We start from the raw sequence: 20,631 nt of genomic DNA on the forward strand, positions 1-20,631 counted from the left end.
CTCCAACGACTGCTTTTGGAAACTTCCTGGTCTTTAGTTGCTAAACGCTTAACTATGTCCACCAGTTACTGCTCTTTTTTTTGTCTGCCAGTGGTTCAGTATTGCACAGGTAGTTTAAAAAAACAACTAAAACAGCTTCCTTCTCCATCTGGAAACTATGAGATTTGAGATTTCGTAAAAGCAAAGCAATTTCATAAAGTTTCCAGAGGGTCTAAACATTGCTAAAATGATCGTAAATGACGGTGCTGTGGTAAACTGCAGTCCGGAAACAATTATTTGTGGTTTTAAAAATTATAATATCTGCATTCAAGAGTGGTGAAATACCAGGCTAAACATCAGAGCACTCCTCAAAAGTAATCTCAGTGACGCGAAAGGAGCATAAAGGCTATCTATTGTCTTTCTTAAGATGAATAATTGAAAGTAAACGATGAAGCACACACCCATGCGCGCACACACACGACAGCACACTGTACAGTGAGCAACAGGCTGTTCCCCCACATGTTTCCGTCCTCCAGCTGTCTGTGTGTGTCCTTCTGACTGAAAGGCCTTGTGGACGGCAGTGACAGGGCCCTGTTAGACTCTCACCCGGGCCCCAGCCCAGCGCATTACACTGCTCTCCTGACCCCGACATATGGCCCCGGAGACCCACCTCTGACAGCTGTGTGTGACCAGAGGGCCCAATGTAACATGTGGTCGAAGATGAACCTCAGAGGATACTTTTACTCTATATTTTAAATGGAGTAACCGGTTTTTAGTTTGGTGCATTTTATTCTCAAACAAAGCAACAGCAATAAGGAAAAAATCAACATCTGTTATCTGAGTGGTTACTGCTGCATGCAAACATTTTTCTGCAATTTGCTGTAATCCAGACTCCAGGAAATAATCATTAAGGACGCGTTAATGAACACATGAAAAAGTATATACACACATTGTCAACAACAACAGTGGTGTGCCTCAAATAACCTTAGAGGTTTTCTTTGATCTCAATGAGCTACGGAAGCATTTGATCACAGACAAACTAACGTCTATGTTTTTAAAAATGTCAAAAAAGTCGACATCAATCTACAGAAATTCACCAACTGAAAATGTAAATAATAGGACACCACATTACCGCCTACAATGTCATCCCTAAGAATTACTCGGCAGCAACTACACAGCAGAACACCAACTCTGTTGCCAAAACAACAACAAACAGAAACCTGTGGATAGCTGCATCAATTAGAGACAAGTCGACACCGCGGAGGATGAGATTTGACAGCAAAGATGCACCAATCAGACGGAGAGGTTTTCATTTCAGGTCATGACTTCTGCACGGACATGAAATATGTGAGAGGAAGGTGGGAACAGCATGCCCCGAAACACACTGGAGGATAGTCCATTTTGCATGCCACTTACTGCATGTGGAGAGTTGATGAAGGTTGTAGATGAGTCCAAAGAAAACAGACATTTCTCTTACACTGAGGTCGATTCGGAGCCTCAAGCCAACGTCAACACATCCCAGCTCAGACTATATTGAAGGTTAACAAGCAAACTGAGGTTTTGAATCTTAAGGAAGCTGGAAATAATGCTAACTTAATTGCTTGATGATTTGCTCGTTACGTAACTTGGGTTGTCTGGAAGAGTCTGGTGAATGTTGAGTCAGATGCAAAACATCCGTGAGAGATGGTTTCAGATTTTCTTAAAAATGCTTTGCCAAACAATGACAGCATTGTTGTCGATGTAATCCACAAACCCAACTGGAACACAACTGATAAAGCAAACGTTTTTTGTGCAGGTAAATGGTTCACAAAGGCTACCATCCCAGAGACATCTCCCACACACTCCCCCCCTGCCTGAAACGCCTCCATTATAGTCCTTTGTTTTACTCTGTTAAATAGTGACATCACTTTCAATCACTCACGCTTCTATTGGCTAGCACTCAAACACATTGAAAGGGATTGGCTAAGGGGCGGGATATCTCTAAGTGGTGGATCAATCATGACAGAGCCAGCCAGCTTACCTGTCATAGCAGACTGGGCTCTGGTTTCAGACAGAGGGTGAAAAGAGGTGCACAGATAGTATGAGAAAAATAAAGACCATTTGAACATTAAAGCATGGAGACATGTCACGATAGAGGCAAAAAATACAAATATGGACCTGAAAATGATAAAATGGCCCCTTAATGACTGAACATTCAGCTGTAAAGAACATTCAGATATTTTGACTAGTGCTTGCTTTGAACAGTTGAAAGAGTTCAAGCATCTTAAGAATGGTTCCTCCTCCCTGCCTTGTGTGTTTAAATTCCTGTTGGTCTTGAGGGATTGAGGAGGAGTCAGTTTGCACCACACTGACGCTTGATAACATCCGCAATCAGCAGCTCAATCTTTCTAACCAAGTCCAACATACAAAACAGGAGGTGCTTTGTGCTTCCATCCAAAACAACAATCAAAAGCAGATTTTGGAGGATCCACATCTCTGGGAGTGGACAGAGGGAGGTGTCTATGCAGTATCAGGAGAAATAAATAACTTCCTCCTGAAACATACTGTGTCTACACAGAACTGACATTTACAACGACACAACCACTGTTTTAATGTCAGAACATGAAGTCCTTCTCCAAGTCGTTTTATATTACTCTTTATACAAGCTTTTACAAGGCACATATGATGCTATCTGTAGCTCAGATTTGCCAATAACTCAAACTTTTTTGATGATGTTAAGGAAAACAAAGTTGGATTCAGGCTGTAAAATACTCATTGTGTCCCCATAAACACATTTCAGATTTTTGTGATGAAATTGCTAGCTTCAGTTAAAATTAGATTAAGGATATAGTTTGAAAATGAGGCAGTCAACACTGCTGTGAATGATACTTTCATTTGCACACTTAAAAACATTTCATTTCTTTATTTCAAAATGATTTAATTAGGTTTAAGAGCTGGCTTCTTAAAGAAAGTGAAATACAGTATCTTAATTTTAAGAAAAACACATTGAACTTGAGACTTGACATCCACTGCTCCGTGACATAAGCAGACACATGTGGAGCAACAGCTGTGCCGAGCAGATCATGAAAGCTGCAGAATGAGCGGCTCGGAGAAAAGAAGGGGCAAAGCAACGGCAGCCAGTGACAGAAAGTGTACAGGAGAGCAGGGAAATATATATATAAAAAAAACCCCCGAAAGAAACACTCAAAGCAAAGGCCATTCGCTGGAAAGAATGACGGATGGAGGAAAGCTTGTTAAATGCTGACGAATGGCTGCAAAAAATGACATGGTCTCATGAGGGGCTGTTTGCACCCTAACACCACCTGGTGGTCCAAAGCATTTATAGCATCAATAGAAAGCAGACAACAAAAGGTTGATAAATATGTTTCCCTGAGAAAGATGCAACACTTAATTATATTATTATAAAACTAAACAATTGAAAATAGTTTACATCCCTCTATTTATAAATCCCCTGTATTTTAATACAAGAAGAGCAGATTTAAGACAAAAGATAAAAGTTAAGCATGCTTCAAAATGAAAGCAATACCCTTAAAATATCAAACACACATCAGCAACAACAGAATTAAAACAGGTATAACACAACTCAAACTAGCCAGAAAGTGCATAAGTCAATAGATTTGTCAGGTCTAACGGTGAGAGGTGAACCAAAGTTAAGAAGTAAAGACAACAAATGCACGCTCTGGTCAGCCGAGAAGAGAGACATGAACAAATCAGAAATCTTCCTCAATAATAGCTCGGGTTTTAAATTACAAGGCGAGGCAATAATGACGGCCAACACCTGCTCCATGCACTTTGTCTGTGCAACCAGATAACCCCCTGCATTTGATATCCTCTTCAGAAGAACGCCTTTGCCCAGGGAAGAGTGTAATAAATTATAGTAATTGAGGCATGAAAGCACAAAGACATTTATCAGGTGAAAAAAAAATACTGATACATGAACATTTTTTTAATTGGATAAAAACCCAATTAAAAACCACTCGGATGATGAATTGAGCTTTAAGTATAAGGACAAAGTCACTGACTGAAAACAATTAACGCTGGTTTTGTTGCATGAACGTTTTTATTTCAATTAGTGCCGAGAACAATCTCAGAGGCATTCTGCAGCAATAGACATTTCTTGTTTTCAAAACTCTAAACATTTCTTTGAGTTATTATCTTTTAAAGGCACCTGCTGTTACAGATTACAGTTAAATCTCTGACAAAGAACACAATTTAAGTACTGACTTGATGTATGGGGATGGTCAGAAATAATAAATAATGACAAGAAGGAGGCGTGGTGATGAAAATCTGCCATGAACTCAGCTGTTCTGTAAAGAGAAAACAAAAGACTGACAGAGTAGGGTGATGAGCGGCTGGCAAAGACAAACACAAAAAACAACAACAGGGACACAGGCAGACTTTGCAGTTGATCGATCAAATTAAATGTAGTTACATGTACAAATAACTTCGACGCAAAACACGATAAACACTAAATATATAATTCGAGACATTAATTAAGTCCAAAAAATCTTACTTAAAAAACAGATATTTACACATAAAACCGGTTTCATGAGGATGTGATACTCTGAAGGAGAAACCAATACTTTTATTTCGATGTTATGTAAGAGATGTCAATGGAAATACACAGTCTCTTGAAACACATCACTTCCTGAGCTCTGTGCTGTAAAATATCTACTTATATTTTCTGCTTGAAAACACTAAAAAAATAGAAGATCAATAGACGATGAATACTACCAAGGAATTATTGTATTTTCAGTAAATGACTAACAGAGAATAAGTTGTCATCGGCATACAGTATGATAAAAATAAATGTACAGCAAAAAGTCCAACAGTTTTCAAAATATAAATGTTCTTTTTCTTTAGTAGATCCAAAATAGTAATCTGATATTTCGTTAAACACTTTCGTCCTCACCGTAGTCTCCTTGTACACTTTCTAATTCACCTTCATTCAACATTCAATAACAAGATAACCATCACAAGTGACAATAAGGCAGAGAATGAGGAACCGAGAGGAATATAATTTACAGTAATGCAACATACAAAATAAGTCTAAGAGTAAAAAGTAAAACAATCTCAGGATTTCAATATATGACAGTCTAGCTTACATATGGAATGCTTAAAATAAAAAATAGCTCTAAAAAACAAACCCTGTCAATGTCTTCCTTTGCTTCACCACTGTTACCTAAACAGTGGAGCATTTCATTCACTATCCCCATCCCGGCACTAACCGTCTTTTTTTTCATGAACTCTTAATTGCAGACTTGGAAACTGGAAACATCCCAGTACAAGATGACCTCACCCCTGCCTGTCAGCCATTACGGATGTGTTAAAGACCAACGCTACCAGAATAACCTCCTGCCTGCGGTATACTAACTGTATACCGTGTGGTTTGGCTGTCAGTGCTGTGCCAGTCCAGTGAATATTTACAAGCACTATGGAAGCATCAAAAATAATATCATGTGATTGATGATGACGTTACTCTGAGCTAAATTCAAATAAAACCTATACATGTGGATGCAAAAAGCTATTTATTTTAAAACTAAACCATCTTCCTTTCAGACAAAAGTAAAACTACTGAAATGTTTTTGTGTGATGACATTAAAGTAATAAACATTTTACGAGCATAAGCTTATTTGCTCTCGTACTAAGAGTTAGATAACAAGGTAGACACCAATTTCACATCTGTCCTTTCAATATGAAGCAACAGTACAGGAAACCATTAGCTTAGCATAGCATAGCAAACCCTAAACACATGCAACAGCTCGCTTATCACAACTAGCCACATTCAGCAAGTCACTGCGCCAGCCAAGAAAAAGTCTGCCGCATTATCCTTCATAAAAGCACAACTACTTTCCTTTGTTTTTCTATTTTGTACACAGCTAATACAAAAGTGATATAGTATGTTGGGTAGTGAGCTTTAGAGGCACTGCTAATGGATATTTTTTACTTTTGGATGGAAACACCTTTGACTTTGGACTTAGCTAAGCTAACTTCTGGATATTGCTTCATAATTCAATAGGCAAAAATGAGATTGGTATCATTCTTTGATATTACTTTCGAAAAAACTATTTCTGTAAGTTGAATTTAGCCCTGAGAAACATAATAAAATGGTACCTTAAAAAACATTGAAAAGTAAGAGAGAAAACACAAAGAGGCAGTTTTTCATCTTCTCGATAATACAGCATATGTTTTCAGCTATGTACAAGGCTTATCAACTTTCTGGGTAAACTAGAAACTAAAATGGAATCATCACAAAGACTTTCAATCACCTATCAACTCAAATGAATAATATTGGCCTATGATATCATATGGATTACAATGATGGGGCACACCCAGGATACTTTTTTGCAAACACACAGCGTGTTTATGTCTTCATTTGTGCCCCTTGACAAAGAGGAATGATACAACTAAAATAAATAGACATGGCCTGAGTTTCCTTGGATAAGAAACTGCCTCTTTATTTGCCAATACGTATTCAGTGTTTCATTGCCTGAGAATTTGTCCACAGTTATGTTGAGATAAGTAAATAACTAATGGTGTCAAAAAATAATCATCATCTAAACTGGTGTGGCAAGAAGTCTTTAATACTGAGAGGAATGATTTAAGCAGACTTCCAAACACTCAAGGATCCACCTCCCTCTGTGTCCTATCTCAAAGTGTCTCAGACCCAGTACTGGTTCTTTTTTAAGGCCGGGTTTGTTGTCCGACAGTCCTGCAACAACTCTGGGTCTGCATCTTTGGAGTCCATGTTTGACATTGGGATGTTATTGGCCGGGTCAGTTTTGCGAAAGGTTTCTGTGCTGGTAGCCACTTCTCCGTTTTTGGGCTTGGATGCTGCCGTCTGGACGTTGTGTTTGCCTGTCTTGTTTTTACGAATCAGGTAGTATGCCAAGACGGCTGCCAGCAGCAACAGGAGAAGGATGACCAGGATTGGGATGAGAATAGACCAGAAGCTGCTGCGCCGGGAAACATATGGATTCCTGTTGGAGCCAGAAGATGTTGTCGTGGGGGCTTCACCATTGGGCCAGTGCATGTCACCATTCCAGCTAGCTTGAGTGGATCGAGGGTACCCAGCCACCCCGGGGATGTCATTACTGTCCTTTGATGGGGCATCTGAGGGAAGCCTCAACAGAGTGGCAGGGTAAACCCCAGAGGCATTGTAGGGACCTGTCTGGAAGGAAAACACACATTCTGCAGGAGGAACCCCATGGGCTTTGAGCAGAAAGCGGGCCTCATCCTGACTGACACTTCCTCGTGATCCAGAAGGGCTCTTTAAGATTTCCATAGCTACGCGGCCCTCATCCAGCTCCTTTTGGCTGAATGTGTCTACTGGCTGACCTGCTCCAGGAAATCCAGACCACACAAATCGAGCCCCCTGCGGCTGCTGGATGACAGTGAACGAAGGGTTGGTTCTCGTCTTGTTTGCCAAGGGAGTTGCATCCAGAAGCTTCCTGTCGAGTTGAACCAGTGCCCCTTGGGGTAAGAGAGGATCTTGAGCTATGTTGGCCAGAGGCTGCACTGTGATGTTGAGGACAGAGGTTACATTGGCACCCCTGCTACGGGCTACAAATGCAACACTGTCCCGAGGTGAAGTGGACTTGACAAAGCGGACACTGACTCTGCCTTCCTTGATCTGTTTCTGGGTGAAGGCGGATGTAGGCTGCCGGTCTACCATTACAGCTGCATACTTGGGTACACTTGTGATCTTGTAAAGGATGTCCTCCTCAACAGGGCCCCCGGTAGTTGCCTTCAACATCTCCTCAGTCACCAGGGTCTCATCATCGCCTTGCTTTACCTTGATCTCAGGGGCTTTGTCAAGAAGCAGGGTCCGAGCCAGGACGCCGATGTGGATCGTGTGTGGCTCTGTTTGGTGTTCTCCATCTGAAACTATGAATTCCATAGATCCATCGGAAAGGCTGCCATCGGTGACGAAGCCCACCTGCATACGATTGACCATCTCCTGTGTGAACTCCGAGATGGGGTCCATTGTGAGTCGGTCTACCACTCTACCATTGCTGGGGGCTTTTGTCACTTTGTAGTATACCTCATCTGGCGGACTGTCCTCATCTTGAGTGTTAAACTGCTTCCGGGACAAAACGGTTAGGGAGCCTTGGAAAACCTCCAAGAGCATGTCTACTGTGACTAGTTTAGGGGAGTCAGAGCCCCGCCGTTTGATTGCGATGTGAAATACCTCCTCTTGGACCACCGTATCGGAAGGTGAGACAACACCCTGACCCTTTAGACGGGCTCTGAAGGAGAAGCTGTCAGAGGGAGCACCCGAGTCATCATGGAGATACTCCAGTTTTCCCTGAGCTAGGTCTTGCTGCATAAAGGACGCAGCTTTGCGGGGCAGGTCCTGACCACCAAGGGTGATACGACCGTGGTCAGGGAAGCGCTTCATCTCAAAAACCACATCCACATCGACCCGTTTATCTTCAGGTAGGATAGCCAGAAGATTTGAGGCGTCAAGTATTGACTCGTCAATGGCTTTCCTCTGGCCTTGCACAATATCCAAACCTGAGGGGGAACAAAATGTAAAACAAAGAGAAACGTTATTATCACAAAGAGTTTAAAAATCTATTACATAAAAGTTGTTATTACATATCTGATTGTACCTTTGTTCCTCCACAGCTGTGAGGAGATGTTGCTGTGAGCAGCGTAGTAAGAGATTGTGATGGGTAGAATGTGACGGACGTCTGGGGCTGGTTGGGATGACAGAGTCAGATCTATGGAGTCCCTCACAACCCAAAAAGGATCCTCAGGTATCTGATGCTCGTAGTACACTGCTCCTGACTCCAGCTGTGTTAGGGGTATCAATACAGAAGATAATGAGCTGTCAAAAACTTTTAATAATTGCATTATGTAATTTTGGTCAGGCTTTTTATTTAATAATCATTTTGAGGTCAATATTTTGTCAATAAGAGCTTGCATTTGGAGCTCCTGTTTTCATTCACTTGTTAATAACTTAGTTTTATTTTAGTAATTTTGAAGAGAAAGACATTTTAGTTTGCTAAAGTATTTTATTGCTTTTCCCCTCTAACATTTATAAGAACCACAGTTAAATGGGAGCTCAAATGGCTGCAGTGGTTTGGCTCATCTCTACTGGGACCTGGGTTTCAGACCTGGAATGTGACGGCCTGCATTTGCTCTCTGAGGTCACTGTGTCCTGAACTCAACTCTTCTCTTACACACAGAGACACAAAGCAAGCAGAAGAGTGTATTCATCCACACAAACACACAATGCTGAATCACGGCAATCGTCAAATCAGGTTTTCAACTCGACGTAGCGTCAGATTTTCTGTCACACTCTAAACGGAGCAGTTTGCAGGCAAGAATTTGTTCTCATGCTTATTCGAGCACGGTCAAGATGTCGGGGATGGAAATCAGATGGAGACAAGAGTGAGAACACACCATCCAAGACAAACACTGCACTGAGCCTAGTGTTCATTGTACCCAATACTCCTAAACCACATCCATTAATTAATATAACATTTTTTTTGGGAGACTTGATTATGTAATCTGAGTATTCTAAATCGAACAATGAACAAAGGGGCTCTTTGAAATCAGGAACCACACCCAGAAGATGGATTTTGTCCAAAAACACGAAGGTGTAGGACAATAAAGCCTAACGCTTTTTGTTATGCTGACAATAAGTGCCAGGATTGTTATTTTCTTTGTGAGCTTACAACACAGTACAGTATAAACAGTAATGTGGTTAATTCCCTTTGAAAATTAATAATAAATTCTGTATGTTATTTTGTTAGGTGTCTTTGCCCCAATTTCTATTTCAATCCTCTCCAACCCTGTCCACCGCATGCAGTAGCTTCGACAAATAGATACAGTGTGCAATACCTCAGTGCTAATAAGCTATTCATTTTACTTTAAAGCAAATGTGTATCTCAGTTGTTAGGGTTGAACTGTGGATTTAAATATATATTTTATATAAATATATTTTTAATAAATAAAAAAAAAGATAAAAAACATAAAATAATAATAATAATAATACATAAAATGAAACAAACAATAATATTATATTAAAAATATGAATAAAATAAAGATAAAACATTTAAAAAACAATTATAAATAAAAGTATAGATCAATAAATGTATAGAAATACATGCTCATGGTGACCTTAACCATCACAATGGCACTAAGCCATACCCAATGATGCCCCCTGCTGGTGAAGAAGAAGAACATGTGGTGCTTTATAAGGCACCCATGAACTAAAACGACTGCAATTATATGTCATTGTTTTTTGATGTTTGGTGGCTGCAGTGTATGTAAAGGAGAACTTTTACTATTTACTTAAACTTCCATGAACTAAAAGGTTGGTTTAATTTGTTTCTCTGAATGGAAAACACTTCACTTGTTAGAGTAAGATTAATAAAGGTGAAACACTTTTTACAGTCATTAACGGATATGTCAACAAACACCAAGTTATGGCTCTTTAAATCTAAAAGGAGTCAAGAGCTGGGTAAAATATCAAGAATAACAGTGAGGGAAGTCAGGAGCTGCAACCACAAGCATTTAAACGACTTCATTTCCACCTCTGGGAGAGCGGTGAGATCAGCAGCACCAGTCTGTGTTAAAGTATTTAGCTGCATTTTTATGCATTAAAGTGGCATTATGTCTTCTCATATGTCTGACTGACGTTCTCTGACGCAGACTACTGGAGAGCCGCTAACAGCTGTGACTACTAAGTAACACAAACCTGCTATTAATAGGAATGTATACCTGAAAGTGGAGAGGATTAAAGCTTTTCGAAAAGAAGAAAATGAATAAAGTTAGTTGAACTTGTTCACCCTAAATGTAACGGATAATACAAACCCCAAATCCATCAAAAGATGCTTTTCCTGTAAAACATCCTCCAGCTTTTTCATTATTGTTCTTCCTTTTAATTTAATTCCTTTAACTTTAGAGGTTTACTTTTCTCTCTTACTAATGATGCATTATTATCTTTAAAGGTTAATGTGGAACATTCATTTGAACAAGGGAGGAAAGGAAATGAGTTTAATGTCTCCTGAAAGAAATACATCCCAGAAACACACATTTACTGCACACACACACACAAAGTAATTACTGTACCTGTGTTTGTGAGAAGCGGGTAATTTCCTCATATTGGTTTCTGTCGTTGGCCAGGATGAGTCTTCCCAAACGAGGGGGGCGGATCAGAGAGTAGCTTATCTCATTTCCATCCTCATTCGTTACGGCCCCCAGATTGGCACTAGTGATAGACTGCCTTGTTCCTGTGAAAACACATACACACACACACACACACACACACACACACACACACACACACACACACACACACACACACACACACACACACACACACACACACACACACACACACACACACACACACACACACACACACACACACACACACACACACACACACACACACACACACACACACACACACACACACTGAGTGCTGTGGAAAAGGCCTCATGGCAGTGTAGCTTGTGGAATTAAGCAGGCTGGAATTGCATGCAACTTCAGCAGATACAGTGATTCATGCACATTACTGTGAAGAAGAGTTTCCTGATCTGGAGTTTACATCCAAATGTATCCAAGCTTTCAAAAGTGTGACAACTCATCTCCTATGTCGTTCATTACAGTACAGTTTGGTGTGAGTGAAAGCTGAGGGTTATGCCGGTGCTGACACTGTAACTAACATTTCTCACAAGTTCCATCTGGAGAAGTCGTGGTTGTTTTTTGACAACCAAAAATGAATGGACATTTAATTTCCAGAGGCTTGAAATGTAATAACTTCTCTTTGGTGTACTGGAGCTACTTAATCTGCAACAGGAAGATTAAACTTAAAGCGAGACTATGTCCCTTTTGTAAGGTGCAAAGAAATGAAGGACATGCACTCTTTCAATAGTGAATTAGGAATTAAATAGTTCAGCTTCCTTGGTCTTTGGTGCAAAACTGAAAAACTGAAAATGATGACAAAAGTATAATAAAAAAACTGCTCTTTAAAATTATTTACTCAAACTTTTACAATACAACTAGTTAATGAAGATCTATTTAAAATAATAATAATAAATTAATAATACATAAAAAAATGTGAATTCAATCAAGATTAAAAACAAACAATAATATTATATTTAAAAATATGAATAAAATAAAGATACAAAATTTAAAAAACAATTATAAATAAAAGTATAGATCAATAAATGTATAGAAATACATGCTCATGGTGACCTTAACCATCACAATGGCACTAAGCCATACCCAATGATGCCCCCTGCTGGTGAAGAAGAAGAACATGTGGCGCTTTATAAGGCACCCATGAACGAATGAAAAAAACTGCTCTTTAAAATTATTTACTCAAACTTTTACAATACAACTAGTTAATGAAGATCTATTTAAATGTGATGTAGGATAGTAAACAACTATCAATCAAAGTTAAACATGTCCTTTTTGTCAATATATTTGGACGAACGTTGTATTTATTATGTGTTGTATCATAAAGGTTATGATCTTCTTAAGTTTCCTAAATTTGTTTAATTCATTTGTTTTCTACCGTCTGGAAGTGCAGAAGTAGAAAAAAAGCTGGAATATTGTTTTTATTATATTATATTAATATTATATATTGTTTATTTGTATTTATCAACTGTCCGATCATGTTAGTTTTTCTTAGTCAACTGGTTTTGTAAGTCTGAGACACAATGGTTAAAAAAAGACCCTTTTATTATGTGGCTGCAAAGACGAGCGGTAATCCTATCATCAAGGCCGTCTTCACAACTTCAAGTCTGCGGGATTTTGGCGTTTTACCTGGAAATACCATGAGCTCCTCCTGCGTTACCATGGTGATGGTGAGAGGTCTGGCTGTGACAACAAATTGGTAGAGAGGAGACGTGTGCTCTCCGTCTGTCACCGTGAAACTGAAGCCTCCAGATTCCTCACCTGCAGGGACAGAGAGGCGGTGACTGACTGGTTCATACTGGTCTTTCCTTTATAAATCATGTTATTATTATACTTATTTATACTAAATACTTATGGTTTACCAAGCAGAATGTATTCTTGATGAAAATCACACTTATTTGGCACAACAAAGGGACATAGAAAATACTCTAAAGCAGTGTTAGGATGTAACTAGGTACAATAACTTAGGTAATGTACTTCATAAGAAGTTTGAGGAACTTGCACTTACTTACATTTCTCTTTCTCTAATTCATCTCAGAGGCAAATTTCAACCTTTTACTTTTGTGCATTTCTCATACAGCTTTGGTAGTTGTTGTTGATTTTGAATGGTTGCGACAAACTAGGATAAATGAGGAAATCCTCGTACTTCTAAAACTAAATGAACTATTTTGTGATTCTGTTGGGATCACATTAAGACCTTTTACTACCAAATGAACACTTGTGCTTTTCATACTTTAAGTACATTTACACTACGATCCTTTTTACTTATAAAGGGAAGCTTTAAATGCAGATGTATATATGTAGTGGAGGATTTTCACTGTCGGTATTTGTACTTTCACTGGAGTGAAATACACTTCATCCACCACTGCTCTCAAGTATTATTTTCCTTAGCCATGACACAAAATGTATCTAGGGGTTTAAAAGTGTCATGGATCAACACCACCGTAATACTGTTAACTTTTGGAGGAATTCAGATTTCTTATTAGACACTTGTTAAGAAGATGATACGTTTAACAGTGCTGCTGTAATACCAGCTTTCTGAGATAGAGGCTGCTAGTGGTCAAAAGAATTCTCACCCTCATGAATGAAGATGACCTCCGCTTTGTTTATATGAGCCTGTGTGAAATTCAGGAGCTCCTCCTCGGGCGCCTCTTTCAACGCCACCATCCCGTTGGTCAGCACCTCAATGTTGTACACCAGTTTCTCCGCAGCGGTATCTGCGTCCTCGGTGTTCAGCATGCTGGAGGTGATATCAGCCTCCTCTCCAGCTAGAACCTGTGAGATATCAAAGACAAGAGGGAGAGAAAGAGAAACAGAGATGAAAAGACACCACAGATTACCCAGTCTGAGTTATGTTTGGAGGAAGGTAATACAAAGGGGTCAGGAGTTTATTTGGAAAGTACAAGAGATTGCTTAGTGTATGCAAGAGAAATGGTAAATGGACTGCATTTTAATATCGCCTTTCTAAGTCTAAGCGACCCTTTAAAGTGCTTTAACATAAACAAATATAGAGATATAGGCCGCAATACAATGTGACACTTGCTTAAGGAATCTACAGCTGGGGTTAAGTATCTTGCCAAAGGACATATTCAAATGTTGACCGCAGGGGCGAAGAATCAAACCACAACCATCTACCTCCTGAGCCGCAGCCGCTCATAATGATGCTGTTCGTGAAAGTATGTCTGAAGAGTATCAACCAAAGAAACAGAAACAAAAGAAATAAGGAAATAAAAAGAAACACAATACAAAAGCCTTGCTGCTAACAGCCACCTCCGAAGAAACAATTTAAAAGGTTAATTATTTCTCCGTGGCAGTCCAGACGCTCCTGTTATCAGAAGATGGAGCGCAGCAGCGCGGGCTGAATGACTCTCCCTGGGTGGAAGGGGGGGCTATAATGGACTTCTAATGGTTGGCTGGCTGAAAGGAGCATTAATTGAAAGAAATGGGCCTGATCCCCAGAAAGACATTCTTAAATAGCTGGAATCAGTGGGGAAAGTGAGCTGATGGGGCCCTGCAGTTAGAGGCGCATATCGATCTCCAAAGCCATTCAAGCTCGGGATGAAGACCAAGAAGCCTGAAGGCGGGAGAAGAAGACTCAGTTGGATATATTAAAGCTTCAGCAGTTATTCATATGTATGAAGTTATGAAGTTCACTGATGCTATGTGGCATATGTATATCATCAAGAGATCTAGTATGAATTGTGGCAATCAAAAACGGAGATACGGGGTCCCACGGTTTATTAATGTTAGACTGATAAACGCTGTAGGTGCCCCACTCAATCCCAAGTCAAATATACTCTGAAGAGCTTTGAACATGTTGTCCTCAGTGATTGAAATGGTGGGCTAAATATCTATTGGTGATGGTGCAAATGGAACTGCAGTGATAAAGAAACATGTCTGACTTTATCTGACAGTGAAGTATTATTGTTTCATATCGTATCGGTGGTGTAATTTACTTTTTGTTGTGGATTCAAGTTTCCCTCAACCTGCTTTATCTACTTCTATCCCAGTCCCCAAGATAACTTTAAAGACTTTTAATGACTTTAGAGAGTGGGCATGAACTTTTGGGTTGCAAAGAAAGAGTGAAACAAGAGAGAAATAACAAAAGTAAAGCATGAGATCAAGAGATTTCCCAGGTCTGACACTGCAAGTCAAACTTCAAAATCAAAGTAATAATAATCTGTGTCGCATTCTGGTCTACTGAATACATTATGCTTTCAGAAAATAAATATTTCCACCTCTTCTATGAAGGATTTCTCTACAGGTTGATGCCACAGTAAGACTCAAGCCGTTAAAAAACACTCTAAATTTGGGGAGTTCAGAAACTGTTGCTGATTATCTGCTGTCTTAGCTGAGCTGTATAAACCTGAGTGTGCTATTTTCCAGGGGAGTTGAAAATGCACTACCATATACTACAAGGGAGCCAGAAAGACAAAAGATATGCAACTTTTAATTCACTGTACTAGCTGCCTAAATTTAGTATATAAGGTCACACTTAATGATATCAACACAGATCTACACACTTACAATCTAATTCAGAACAATACAGCCTTGTCAATGAAATATAAACCATTATTCAAATCAAGACTAAGCGCCTGCAGCTACGCTAATAGCGGCTCAGCATGGTAACATCCTCACAATGCAGTTTTTTTCCCCACACTTTTAATGTGTATGAATAAAGATTTCATTCTTTATGTTTTGTTTGGAGTCGTTCTGACAGCAGCACAATCACTCAGCGCTGTACGATTTCTGGAATTTAAACCTGTCTCGACTGTCTCAGCACAACAAATGAGTTGTGAAGTGTATTATTTGGTTGCTTTAAAGTGCTTGTAACATCCCATTAAGTTTGACAATCCATTAAAGATTTAGCATCGTGACAGACAACATCAAAAGAGGAGATCCATAACCCACCATTTCACGAGTATTTTTTGTAGATCTAATTTTTGGAAATTGCATCTTTTATGTATCTTATTCGTAAAAGCAACAGTGTTTTCAAGGTCTTAGCACAGTTGCTGCTGCTGCATTTAATTCAAGATGCATGACTGCAGAGGTAATTGAATGTTTCAATACATAGAAACACTAGTAAGGCATACAAAATATGTAATTTGCAAACATATGAAAGTATTTTGAGAACATTCAGCATAACCAGAAGTAGTTTATCATTAAAACTAACTTAGAAGCTCGTCCTAGAAGATTGAATTCAATACTTTGTCTTGGATGTGGTAGTAAATCTGTTGTGTTGCTGTATAAAATGTATAAAAAAGCCTGTTGAAACTAAATCTGATTGAAACGAAATACATCTGGTTGAAAGGTAAACATTTTCAGAGTCCTACATGACATAAAACAGCATTTAAATGACTGTAATCGAATGTGCATCCAGCCCTCTTCCACATTGAATATAGTCATTTGAATGGGCGGTCTCCGTGCCAGTGTGCGGAGAGTCGAGGTGCTGATGTTTGGAAGTAAACAGGTGTCTAAATTCAGGATAATCTTTGTACCATCAGATTAGAGAGGATAGAGGTGTGCTGCATTCACAGACAGTGGGGAACCCCGGCTACCACCCATAAAGTACAGCTCCTGAGAGTTCAGTAAGAATTAGAGAAACACGGATTTCTCCCAGCAGCTCACCCTGTGGCTCCACCAGGACTGCTGCTTCCTGCAGTGACACCTCTGGGTACAATAACCTTTCATGTGTCAGATTCCTGCTTGACAGAATGAGGGTAACCTGCCAGGAAGGGCTCCATAGGTGGCATGTCACCTTCAGAGGAAGAAAGTCACAAAAACAGCCTATACTGGAAATGCTGGTTCTGCATCACTTCAAGCCCATGATAGGTTGCACGGATATTTCTGGCAGAACTGACAGCGGTATCATACCAGCAGCATTTTATCCATCCTGCTCTTGAAGCCTGCAGAGAACCTGTGATATCAGGCTTTGGAAAATCTCTGCCTCCTGTGGGCAGTTTTTTTTTACATCGCAGGGCTGCAGAAAGCCTGATAGTTTGTTTGGGAGTTCAGTCCTGATGGGGGAGTGGAGACTCAACCTAAAGCCAAATCTGGACTCAGTTAGGAAGGATAGAAGAGGATCAGCATGCCCTAAGGCAGGACACCCACTATTGCAACAAGACACATGCTCTGTGCATTCGCTCTCTTTTGTTGCATCCCTCTCCTTATCAAGAGAGAGGCTGGACAGATACGCAGACAGATTTTTTTGTCTGATATCAGCGCCACCCACCTGGACAATTTTGCAGTTTTAGAAAGCTTTGTTGAAAGCAAAAACTAGCATTACAATACCTCAACCTCCACACAACTAACAAAGCTAATGCTGTCAGAGATGGAGGGCGGGAACAACCTCCTTTCAAGATGCAACAGAAAAGAAAGTCTTCATATTGAGAGACATTTGCTCTGACAACACCACAGCCTCAAAACCAGACACCTAAACCACAGATTCATTTCTTACAGTAACAGGAGTATTTGAAATATAGTAGTTTCCTGCAAGAGATTAGTTCAAACTTTCAACTAGAGACGATGAAAACCATTTGCTTTCCAGACTTTTTCTTAGGTCTCTCTACCCTCCCTGATAGGAGTGGATGGTTGTGTGTAATTTGGTTCTGGAGAACACATGTGCTTCACATGCAAGGTAAAATAAAGCATTTGAAGGAGGAAAAAGTAAGATATTTAGGGGGTTGATAGAGTATATTACTCTTTAATCTTCAGGGAATCTTGCTATTTCAGGTATAAGATCCAACATTTCCCTGGTGAATGCTAATATGCACCAAGGCATTTTGAATATGAACACACAGAGCATGGAGGACTTCACCTCGGACTGGGTAAGACATGTGAGATAGAAATAGTAGTTTAACAGCGGCTGTCATTCTATTTTAGTAACTAGAAACCATTATTATTTCATTAATGTATCACCAAAAAGGAACTGTCTCCTCCAAGCATTTTCAAATGTAGTTAGTTATTCAATTTGATGCACAATAGCTTAAATCAGAGAGACGTATTTTTAGAATCATCATGTGGAAAATGACATTTCGTTCTATTTTTGACATTTTTGAACATTTAATTAACATACAAGCATAGAAATTGATTAAACGGCTATAATTAAATTCCTATGTAACACCCACACAGGAACTAGGATCTCCCGTGGGACAGAAACGCCTGCAGAGTTACAGTAGAAGGGATTTGACTGTTTCTGTAGCTTGTTTCTTTCCATTCATTAATGAGTCAATCAATTGTGCGCTTTAAAAAAAAGAAATGTCTGTGTGTGTTAGTGTGTGTGTGTGAAAATATCTGAGCAGTTGACTAAAGACAGCGCTTATTCATTGTTGTTTGATACTTGATGATGTTGTCATTTAAAGTCAATTGAGCTTAAATGTACTTTTCTATAACATACTTCTACTGGAAGAAACATAAAAAAGTTTGCAAACTGAAAACAGAATATGCAGAGTAAAACATTCCTCTTAAATAATAAAATACATGTTAATATTTAAAATGAGGTCACATCAATATAACAGTTATGTTTGTCAGTGCAAGACACACTCCCAACACTAGAGGGCCCCATCTGCCTGCTCTACACACACAGAGCAATCTAGGGCAGGTACTCTGAAAATGGCCTTGCAAATTGATGCTTTATATAACCATCAATGCATTAAGCACCTTAGAGGATGGGCTGCAAATTCAATTTTATTGGACACAATGGCTGATATTTCATTTGGAGGCAGTAATGAAGGAGCTGCCATAGGCGAACGACTTAGTTAGCCGATGACTCAACAGGATACCTCCGTACTTAAAATGTTTGAGACTCTAAGGGGCACCAGATGTCTGAAACGATGTCCCAAACTGCCCGAGCATCCAACATCTTGGCTGAAGTACAGAAAGTACAAGGGGGAAATTGTATATTTTTGGGAAAGGAAACAACAGGATGATGTTGATCGTTTTTGTCAATACCTCAACTGTAGAGAAATAACAGTTTCCATTTTGATTTCAGCTCCCCTTCTGCAGCTCTGGGATTTCTCTGTTAGACATATTGACTGTAATACCTAGTGTTACATCTCTCCTGCTCTGATGAGAGATAGAACAACACAACAGTACTCAATCTATCACTCACTGGTCATGTGCACACATTAAAAGGGAGGGACTAGGCTGGCATTACATTTTTTGGGGGATATTTGTGTAATTCTGCAAAATGTAATAGATTCAGAGTGGAAGAGGCAATGGCAGAAAGGCTGATTCAAAGATAGATGGATAGATAGATATGTCCATGCTTGGGGGAGTGGGAAAGCAATATTATTTGTGACGACGAACATTTTTTAAAACCTCATTTGTGTTTCTATCAATTTCCTCATACTTCATTTAGCTTTTTTCATGTGGAAATATGGGACACAGGGTATTCAGACTCTCACCCTTTTAGTACAAAGTTCAATTTTCCAGGAGAGTAAGACAGGTAGATGAAACTTTTTTGAGATACAGTAAAGTGAAGTAGAGCCAGACAGAGAGGAGTGTAAACTCTAATGGAGTCCAGCTGTATCCTGCAGACTGGGCCAACTTGGATCAATGGAGCTCCTGCACTGAGCCTGATCTTGGCCATGTTAGTCATCATGGCTGATCATCTGCTGAGGAGGTCACTACACATGCACACTTCCTGCTTTAAATCAATGCGAGCACCGCTGCTGGGCCAGCTCCGGCTCTGTGTGTGGAGACATCCACATATCATTATGTTAGCCTCTGCAGCCGCAGAGAGGAGGCACAGTGATTGCATGCCGCCCTCACCCTGCCAGAAAGCCGTGGTCTCTGCGACCATCTTGGTTTTCCAAAAATACGGGTTGCCAGGGAGACGTGGAGCCGCAGGCAGAGCAGGGAGGGCTGAATGACACAGTTAGTTTCCACTTCTGTGAGCTGATTACTGCTGGATTTTTCCATCTGCCTGCATGCTCTTACAGTAGAATAATGGATCCTTCAAAACTTTTCTTTCATGGCTGAGAGGGAATCAGTTAGAAAGCATGTTCCAAACAAACTCTGTAAAAAAGTCGACTGTACATTCAAATCCGTAGAAAGACTTTTGAATAAACTCCTCTCTTCACCGACTAAAAGGGAATATGAGTCAGATCTATTTAATAAAATGTAGAAAATGTAATATTTGTTGATCACACTTAGTTGCAGGGCTGACTGATTAAATATTTTTTAAATCTAAAATATTTCACTATTCTTCATATTTTGGACATATTTGGGATCTTTCTAATCAAATACATACATTACCTATGTGAGAGACTCTGTATCTTCTATTTTGAAGATTTATAAGTGAAGTATTTTGTCATAGCTTTCATTGTATACTGGTTTTATCAGCCTGGGAGGTTTGGATAGGCTAACCACTGTGTGAGTGTAGTTTCCACTTTAAAACAGACAAAGTTCTGAACGGCACTTTAATACATATGCAGTTTGGAGGTAAGGAGTAATCAGAGTTATCAAATCCATTAATCCCAGCATAATTTT

The 20,631-nt window shown here is 39.6% G+C and overlaps 1 protein-coding gene across 1 annotated transcript in view; it reads right to left on the minus strand.

Annotated features, from left to right (window-relative positions):
* Positions 1–4,020: 4,020 nt before the first annotated feature.
* Positions 4,021–20,631, minus strand: part of cspg4 (chondroitin sulfate proteoglycan 4) — a 37,320-nt gene continuing 20,709 nt past the window's right edge. Inside the window, 5 exon segments of the mRNA XM_063906144.1 lie at positions 4,021–8,496; positions 8,595–8,778; positions 11,065–11,225; positions 12,769–12,900; positions 13,716–13,914. Of these exon segments, the coding sequence (XP_063762214.1) occupies positions 6,641–8,496; positions 8,595–8,778; positions 11,065–11,225; positions 12,769–12,900; positions 13,716–13,914 (2,532 nt within the window). The 3' untranslated portion in view covers positions 4,021–6,640.

Source organism: Eleginops maclovinus, chromosome 2, assembly GCF_036324505.1.
Source record: "Eleginops maclovinus isolate JMC-PN-2008 ecotype Puerto Natales chromosome 2, JC_Emac_rtc_rv5, whole genome shotgun sequence".
NCBI lineage: Eukaryota > Metazoa > Chordata > Actinopteri > Perciformes > Eleginopidae > Eleginops > Eleginops maclovinus.